This window comes from Neltuma alba, unplaced genomic scaffold, assembly GCF_004799145.2.
Source record: "Neltuma alba isolate B1F8T4 unplaced genomic scaffold, ASM479914v2 tig00012154_pilon, whole genome shotgun sequence".
Lineage (NCBI taxonomy): Eukaryota > Viridiplantae > Streptophyta > Magnoliopsida > Fabales > Fabaceae > Neltuma > Neltuma alba.
Genome location: NW_021636702.1, coordinates 375,313 through 384,531, shown reverse-complemented (window position 1 = coordinate 384,531; position 9,219 = coordinate 375,313). Strand labels below are relative to the sequence as shown.

The window sequence follows — 9,219 nt, the reverse complement described above, 5'->3', positions numbered from 1 at the left end:
CCATATTCAATCTCAGCATGTGCGTTTTGAGTTTTCTTCTTCTTGTTTTTTTGCCGTTTGTAAATTATGTAATCTGTCTTTTGCAGTTTCGATAATTTGATTAAAGACTCATACTTTCGACAACATATGGATCATCAAGGATGGGTTCCCATTCAGTTTATAGCTGCCCTTCCTGAGGTGATTTACGTTGTTCTCTGTAGCTATGTGTAGGTGTGTACGAGGATGGAGTGTTGTCTCGTGATTTTACCCTGATATATATGTGATCATTTATGTTATTATATAAGCATGTGTAAGGTTTATATGTTATTGGATATACCTGATCTGTTTCTGAAATAAGGTTGAAGCCTGTAATTAATACTCCTTTGATCCTACATATAAGACCTTTTTCGTAGTGTAATTTACACTAGGAAAAGAGTTTTTTATTTAGGACCAGAGGAATATAATGCAGGTTTTTCTTTTTTTCTTTTTTGTCACATGAATATTATACTCCTCCGTTCCTTATTATAAGACCCCATTTGACTTTTTATTTGGTCCTAATTATAAGACCCCAATCCATTTTGTCTCTTATATTTATGCATTTTTTCCCAAGATAATCCTTCAAATAATGATAGTTTTAGCCAATATACTTAATTAGCAAGGATATTTTGGGAATGACAATACTTATTTATTATAAATAATCATCTTAACTTACTTCCTTAATCTCCTCAAATAAGTCAATTGGGTCTTATAATTAGGACCGGAGGAGTATTATGTAATGTAATATTATTTAGGACCGGAGGAGTATAATGCAGGTTTTTCTTTTTTGTCACATGAATATTATATTATGTAATGTAATATTATTCAATGGCTGATGATAATTTTACATTTTGCAGATGAGAGAATTGACAAATAGTCCTCGACTGATAGTGGAAGCTCTTAGAACATCACTCGCGATGGAAATTTCGGTATTTTAATTTCCCTGCACTCGAGTTGGTTTTAAACGTCTATTTCAGCTCGTAGAGTTATACTGTAGAATTTGTGATTGAAAAAGATCTTCAATTGTCTACACATAAACTAAATTATTTACTATTTTTGAATTGACAGGATGATAAGAAAATAAGGCCACGTTACCAACAGGCCTGGGACCAGGTTTATTGAAAGAGAATAACCCTCACTGTATAACGAATCATGTGCTTAATCGATAAAAAAAACAAAGAGGACAGAGAGAGCTTACTGGGGAATTTTACCTAAATCATTTCGACCTCCTCCTAATTTTCGTTGCAGGCAATCATCTTTGATCGTTGGATTCGACGTAGAAATTACCTGTGAAGATGTGCGTTGCTTTAATTTAGTTCCTTTTTTTTAATGTTTTATACTACTTTCTATTTTCAATATAAGAACTTGTTTGATTTTTATTTTATTATAAATATAAAATCTTGATTCACTTTATTTCTCATATTTATCTATTTTTTTAATATAATCATTGTCATAATATATTTTTAAAAAATAATATTTATTTATTACAAATAACTAATATAATTAATTTTTTTAATATACTTAAATCAGTTAATTAATTCTTATATCATGTATCGGAACTAATATTATTTTAAGTGTTTTGAAGGAGAAAAGTATAAAGAAAAAACCTCAAGCCGGCGTATTGATTTGGACTTGTACTTTCCCTGTGCGTGTTGGCCTCTTCTGGGCTTGCTGTCTTCTAATCATCTCCTGGGAGCCTGAACTTATACTCCATCGGTCTCTTATTATAATATTTAATTTTTTAAATAAGTTTATTTTTAAAAAAATTTCAGAAAAAACCCTTAAAATATAAAAAAATTTAGATTAGGTCCTGAAATTTTGTAAATGACAGAAAGGATCACTGACCCAATCTGTCATTTGTGAAATTAAGATGAATTGACAATTTTGCTTTTGACTAAGCAGAAATGAGTAGTTATTCTCTAAACAAATCTAGGTAACGCTTACACTGTTCTAGTGATTACAAGGTTAGTTATAGTTAATAATAAGGTACCTGACTATGAAAAAGTGAGTAGTTATTCTCTACATGAATCTAGGTAATGCTTATATTATTCTAGTGATTACAAAATTAGTTGTAGTTAATAACAAGACACATGACTATGAAAAAGTAAGTAGTTATTCGCTACACGAATCTAGGTAACACCTAAACCCTTATAGTGATTCCGAATGAATACAAATGAGGACAAAGTTGTCAATTCTTCTTGAATTTACAAATGACAAATTAGGCCACTGACTCTTTTTGTCATTTACAAAATTCCAGGACCCAATCTGAAATTTCCTATATTCCAATGACTTTTTTTGGGATTTTCCTTTTATTTTTTTATAAGATATTTTTTGAATTTGTCTGAACATTTAATATACTATTACCTATTTTACTCCTAGTTTAATGCGTTTAATGCATTTAATACATTCTTTTTCTTCATTTATCTCACTATTACTTTCTCATATCTATTCATTTATATATAAGGGTATATTTGGAAAAAAAATTATATTTGCTACATATTAATTGCTTTTAACTAATTTTAACTATTTTTTTTAAGTCGCGTGATTTGGTTAAAAAGATCTTATAATAAGGGACGATGCGATATAAGTGAAGGGAAGCAATTACAGTGTGCTCTTTTCTTTTCTTTTTAAAAAATACTCCTCTGGTCCTTAATATAAGACCCATTTAACTAATTTGATTAGATTAAAAAAGTTAGGTAAATTAGTTAATTATAAGAAAAGTGACACATTTTTCCTAAAACACCATAATCATCTTTCTTAATACCCCCTCTCTCTTCTACTTGATTATGGTTGAGAGAGTATCTATAAGGGTAATTTAGAGAAAATTGATAAATATGAAAAATGGGTCTTATATTTAGAACCAAAACTAACTGTAAAATTGGGTCTTATATTAAGAATCGGAGGAGTACTTTTTATGACCTTTAATATGTGGAAGCAATAAAAGATCTGCTGGGTTTGTTTTTGTCAAATTTATTTATTTCTTGCGAGATGTATATATCTAATCCTAGTTGCATCAATTTTACATTAATGAACAGAATTCATATGTAAACAACCAAAAAAAAAAGTGAATTCATATATGATACTTTTTCTTGATCATAATATATTGATATTTAGAATCATCAACAATAAAGTGATTAGGAAATCACTGACCTCGACTTTAAAATAAAAAAAACTTTTCTTATGTTAAATTAAAGCAAAGTTTTAAACATTGATTGCTAGGTAGTATTTTAAAGTTGGGATAATTAATCCACAGCTCCTTATAGTTTCAACTAATTTTAAATTAGGTCCTTATAGTTTTTTTTCTTTTTATCAGGTTCTTATACTTTTACCTGTTTTTAATTAGGTCATTGTATTTATTTTTCTTTTTATCAAGTCCTTATAAGTTCACCTTATTTTTAATCAAGTCCCTGAATTTTTTATTCTTTATTTTATAAATTCTAATAGTACTATTGTATAAACATAAAATAGTATATATTATTTAATATTAGTTTATAAACAATAATATTCTAAAGATATTGAATTATTATAATGATTTTAATTTTTCAGCAAAAAAATTATTGTTCTAAAAAATTCCTAAATTAATTAATTCTATTACTTTTTTATTACATAATTATTAATTTAATTTAATTATTAATATTTTATATTTCAGTATTAATCTATTTAATTAAGCTTATATTGAATTAATAAATAAAAATTAAAACTACATGGACCTGATTAAAAATTTAATGAAATTATAAGGACTTAATTAAAAATAAATAAATACAAGGACCTAATTAAAAAAACGTAAAAGTATAAGGACCTAATAAAAAGAAAAAAAACTATTGGGACCTGATTCAAAATTCGTTGAAACTATAAGAACTTGCGGATTAATTAACCTTTAAAGTTTTAGACAAAAGTTGTGACTAAAATCAACAATTACTTTACTTTAAAAATTAATAATAACTTTAATTATATAAAATAATAGTAAAATTTGTCACCTCTTTTCCAATAATTCTAGCTACAGGCAATCATGATCTGGCCACAGAAAAAAAAAATTACACGCAACATGTTAATTTCGTAAAAAAATTAACATAATAAAAATTCTTAAATTCTTCAAAAGAGTGAGGTCACCGTCACCTCATAATCCGACTTTATGATAAGTCTGTTTTAGAGGTTTTTTATTTGTCACTCTCTCTTAAATAACGTAGGCGAGCTTGTTTTGAAAATTGAAATAGTCAAATGTTAAATATCAAATAATCAAATAAATCTTAAAATATTAAAAAAAAGTCAATTTTTTTTTATCCTTTTATTTTTCAAGAGTGTTTTTGTTTAAATTTATTAGTGTTTTAAAATTTAAAAATAAAATATCGGTCAAGACAGCATTTTTATACGCATTGGGCAATCAGCAAAACGAAAGGAGCCTGCAAACGGGAGGCAGCCAGTCGTGTTTTTCACGAGAAAAAGCTCATCCCCATTAAGCCATTTTCGTCAATCTGGACGCAAGAAGAGCTGAAAAGCTCCAAGACGATTCAAAGAAACCAAAAGCAGCGTTATGAGTTTTCCCAGTTATCCAATGCCTTTTCCTCCGCTTAACTTTTGAGCTCGTCCACAATGGCCGATGATCTTTCTTCCTCCGCCAAGGTTGGTTTAGTTTCACCTTGTTTCTTATTATCCCTTTACATGGAACCTCTAATTTTTTCTCTTGTGATTACTATCTCCTTTTTTCTTTTTTCATGAGGTGGCATTTGAGATTGTCCGATCCGCTTGTTGGAATACCTGAACGAATGTTTGCCATTGGAAGCTCCGCTGCCATGTTATCGGCAAGCAAGCTACTTGATATCCGATGACGGAAATCTTATTTGCTGTTGGCCATGATTTTCTTTTCTTTTTCATTAGATTCCTTCCAAATAATTTCTTTCAAATTCGTTTCTTGGACATCGAAATACTTTCAATGGCATTTGATTCTACCTGCTGACGCCCATCCAACAATACGTTGAGTTGGGTATTATTTGTTTATTTGGAACTGCTAAGTCACACCTCAAATATGGCTTCTAAGCCGGGTGACGGTTAACTGGCATCAAATTCTGGATGGAAATGGGATAGGACGTAGTTTACCAGTATTTCAGTGGTAGACGGACTGAACTGAAGAAATAGCATGTAAAAGACTAAACCTTGGACGTAGTACTTTCACGTTAGGAATAAGAACATAGTCTTTCTCGTATTTGATTCCCGGCCATTTACCTTCTCTGATTGATTAGTTTCCCGAACCTGTTTGTTATGCAGAGCATTTTCACTTGTATATATATTTTGAGTTTCTCACCCTCCTCACTTTTTATCGAGAATCTCCAAATGCGTCTAATGATGTGGTAGAGATCTTCATAGGATTATCCAGAATCTTAATCATTGGTGTTATGAACCGAATGATGACAGGATGTCTTCCTTGCAAAGGCTTCAAAGAATTCTACTTTGGTGGGGAAGATGACCGTATTGGTCTTTGCAATGATCTGCGGAGTCTATATATGTTCTATTTGTCTAAAGCAGGTAAGCATGCCCACTAAGATCGGATTTTTGGATATAAAGGTCGTCAACGAGACATGCCCTGAACCCAAGATTGAACCTTGGGAAATGCCTTACGTGCATTACCCAAAACCCAAAACTTACAGCAGGTAAAATACTGCTTAAATTGAGTGTTGGCTTTAGAATCTGTTTAAATCTTAGTGATATTGCTTTCTTTTTTGCCTCATTTTAGGGCCGAATGTGCTTGCAATCCTGTGAGGTATTTTGCCCTGTTGTCAATGCAGAGATCTGGAAGTGGATGGTTTGAGACTTTTTTAAATAATCATACTAACATAAGCTCAAATGGGGAAATTTTCTCCGTCAAAGTGAGGAGGAGTAATATTTCAACCATCGTGGAGACTCTGGATAAAGTTTATAATCTAGACTGGTTAAGTAGCGCGTCAAAAAATGAATGCACAGCTGCAGTTGGCTTAAAGTGGATGCTGAATCAGGTAATGTCTCTTTTATTTAGCAACATCTTTTTCTTTTGAAATAAATGTTTGTCTAGTTTAACTGTCATCTTTGTAAAATTTTCTACTCATATATAGATCAAAGAGGGGATGAATTCTTTTCTAGTATAGGAAGACATTGGATATTGCAAAAATTTTCCTCTGTTTGTGGACGGTTAGAAAGTCTAGCATCTACGAATAAAGTGTATTGAACTTGTAGCTAACGCGAGATGTCGATGATATTGTCTCCCATTTGGGCATCTGAATGTTAGAAAAAACGTTTGGAGTCAGTATAATGATTTAATGATTTGAAAGACATGTGGTTTTCAGCTCAGTTCAACCGCTACTTAATGGTGACTAGTATTCTGACCTGATTTGTAACTCTCCCTTGGTTTCCCAAGTCCTCTTTCTTCTAAATTCAGTAAAGCTGACATGACATGTACGTCTGCCTCATTGAAAGGTTTAACATAACCTTTTTTAAGCTCTCAATGATGCCTTTGCACATTTTAATTTATCCATCTGGTCACCTAGACTGATGCGGTATTCATCCTATGCTGTCTGCTAAGAACGCTCTTGTAACAATGGTCTGCCTGAACTGGTGCGCCATTGCATGCTTCCCAGAGCAAATAATGAACTATGGATTAAATGGCATTCAATATGTTGATTGGATTAAGCCTAATGAAGTATACCGTATATTTTGACCAATAACCCCTCTGGATGGTAATTAAACAGGTTGCATAGAGAGAGCAAATAAAACATCTTATGTTACTGGTTCTGCATAATGCATGTTTGTTTTAAAGAATTTAGTTGATTTTTTTGCCTCAAGAATGCGATAGAGCTGAAATGGGAATATATTTGTCACTTAACGCAGGGATTGATGCAAAATCATGAACAAATAGCTGAGTACTTCAGAAGACATGGTGTTTCAGTTATATTTCTTTTCCGAAGGAATCTCCTCCGTAGAATGATTTCTATACTTGCAAATCAATTTGACAAAGATGCTAAGCTATTAAATGGGACTCACAAGTCTCATGTTCATTCAGCCCGTGAGGTCTCTCTCTCTTTTCTCTCTCTGAAGTTGTTTGTGCATGTTATTATATTTGTCTCGCCTAGATGCAAGATTATTGAGTCAATTGATGTGCTATCATCCTAGGTAGCTGCTGTAGATATTTATTGTTTAGAAGTTAATGATTTCTGACGTTATTTTCAGGCAGAGACGCTTGCAAAATACAAACCCACAATCAACGCAACATCGTTGATATCCGAACTGAGGAAAGTGAATGAAACCGCCACCAAGGCCTTGGAATTTTTCAAGAGCACCAGACATATTGTCATATACTATGAGGATGTTGTCAAAAACCGCACTGTAAGTCATACAATGTGTTGCATAATCTTTGCTTCATTTTCCTTCTTATGTCGGGCAATTTTGTGGAGAACCCTACCTCATAAGCGGTTAAACTTTTTTACCATTATATGTCTACTTTAGTTATAATGAGGAGAAGGAAGTTATTAAAGATGAAAACTGCAAGGTAATTAGTAATTACACTAAGTAATTTGTTTGAAAACTTTCATTCGTGTTGATATTAATAAACACCCTACCTCATAAGCGGTTAAACTTTTTTACCACTGTATGTCTACTTTAGTTATAATGAGGAGAAGGAAGTTATTAAAGATGAAAACTTCAAGGTAATTGGCAATTACACCAAGTAATTTGTTTGAAAACTTTCATTCGTGTTGATGTTAATGTGTTTAGCTAAATTTGTCCTAGTTTTAGTATGAATTGCCGGAATGAGCTAGAATTAAGATAGTCTTGGGCGTAGAATTGGGCTTGGGCACATGTTCATAAAATGCAACTGAGACTATACCCAAACTTGTCTCGACCTAGCCTATGAACAAGTCTACTTGATAAGAGGTTGTATTTTTAACTTTTTTCTCCTGAGATCATTTGGATTTTTTCCCATTAATTTTTCAGATGAGAATCTCAAAGTTAGTGTAAGGGTGAGAAGGTTCGATGCTTTGAGCTCTTCATAGAATTATCCTTTCTTGCCTCTTAGATTTAATGATCATTCACAAAACTTCTGCTCTCCTTGGAAACCTCCCAAGTCTTAGCCAGGAAATTGTATTGGTTTCAGAAATTAGCAGATGTTCAAGATTTTCTCAAGGTTCCATATAAAGATTTGAAGAGCCGTCAAGTGAAGATACATAAAGGGGTCTTATCCAATCAGATTGGGAATTGTAATGAAGTCAGCAAGACGCTCAATGGGACAGCATATGAGAGCTTCCTTCATGCAGATTACCGTTAGTAGCCTGCTGGGAATGTACATACAACTTTTGTTCTCTTGTGGTGCATGAGCAGAGGTTTGAACCGTAGCTTCTCTTTTAAAATGCCCACAATCCTCAGCAAAAGAACACCCCAAGTGGCTTATTTGTTCTTGTGCTCATTCTTTTGGGTTAGCCTTCCCCTATTCTTTAGTCTCAAGTTGGCTGCTAAGTTGGATGCAGTAGCAGCCCACAGGGTAAGCCACCCTGGTGAAATTTTGGTTCAGTTTTATGTTGTTTTTTCATTTGTTTGTTCATTCAATTTATATTTCATTCGTTCATTGTATTTCACTTCAAAGGAAGTGGGAATTACTGCTGTCTGCATAATTTCTGCCCATTCAATTTCTCCCATGATGAATGGATATGGAGAGATTCTTTGATTCCTTTAGTTAGACCAATTTCATCAAATGAATGAACATACTGAAGTTATGACTCATTCAATGGTGTGCTTCACAAGCTGACATTTGATTGATGGTGGGATTAGTTTATGTGTATTTTGCAATTTGAATCTAAGTGTAAACTTTTTCGAAGAGAAGTTGAGGGCGGAAAGTTTTTGTTCAACAAATGATTAAAAATTTCCCCGACACGTATCATTAGAAATAGAAAGTGATACTATTAGTTCTTGAGCAAGATGATTGAACGCCAATTTGGACCACTTTGAACCACTGATCCACAATCATATCTAGTAAAATAAACTTAAAAAAAATCTTATTCGTACCAAACAAGGAATTAAGGTTATGACTTTTAAATCAATTTGTACATGGCTTTACATTTGCCATTCACTAGGAAGTTTGACTTTGACCACAAAGGCCTCTTATCTACTAGTACCTTAGATCATTTATATAAGAACTAGTTGAATAATATGAATAGATTGAGAAAATTAGTCAAGTTAGTTATTTGT

The 9,219-nt window shown here is 32.2% G+C and overlaps 1 protein-coding gene across 2 annotated transcripts; it reads left to right on the top strand.

Moving 5' to 3' along the window:
- Positions 1 to 4,448: 4,448 nt before the first annotated feature.
- On the top strand, positions 4,449 to 8,384 carry LOC114723819 (uncharacterized). Of its 2 annotated transcripts, XM_028910062.1 has the most exons (6): positions 4,449 to 4,635; positions 5,425 to 5,660; positions 5,744 to 6,002; positions 6,871 to 7,050; positions 7,210 to 7,365; positions 8,132 to 8,384. In XM_028910062.1, the coding sequence occupies exons 1-6, from the start codon at positions 4,606 to 4,608 to the stop codon at positions 8,300 to 8,302; spliced, it is 1,032 nt and encodes a 343-aa protein (XP_028765895.1). In that variant the 5' UTR covers positions 4,449 to 4,605; the 3' UTR covers positions 8,303 to 8,384. The 2 variants fall into 2 exon arrangements, with proteins under 2 accessions (XP_028765895.1, XP_028765896.1); XM_028910063.1 differs by lacking the exon at positions 6,871 to 7,050.
- The last annotated feature ends 835 nt before the right edge of the window (positions 8,385 to 9,219 follow it).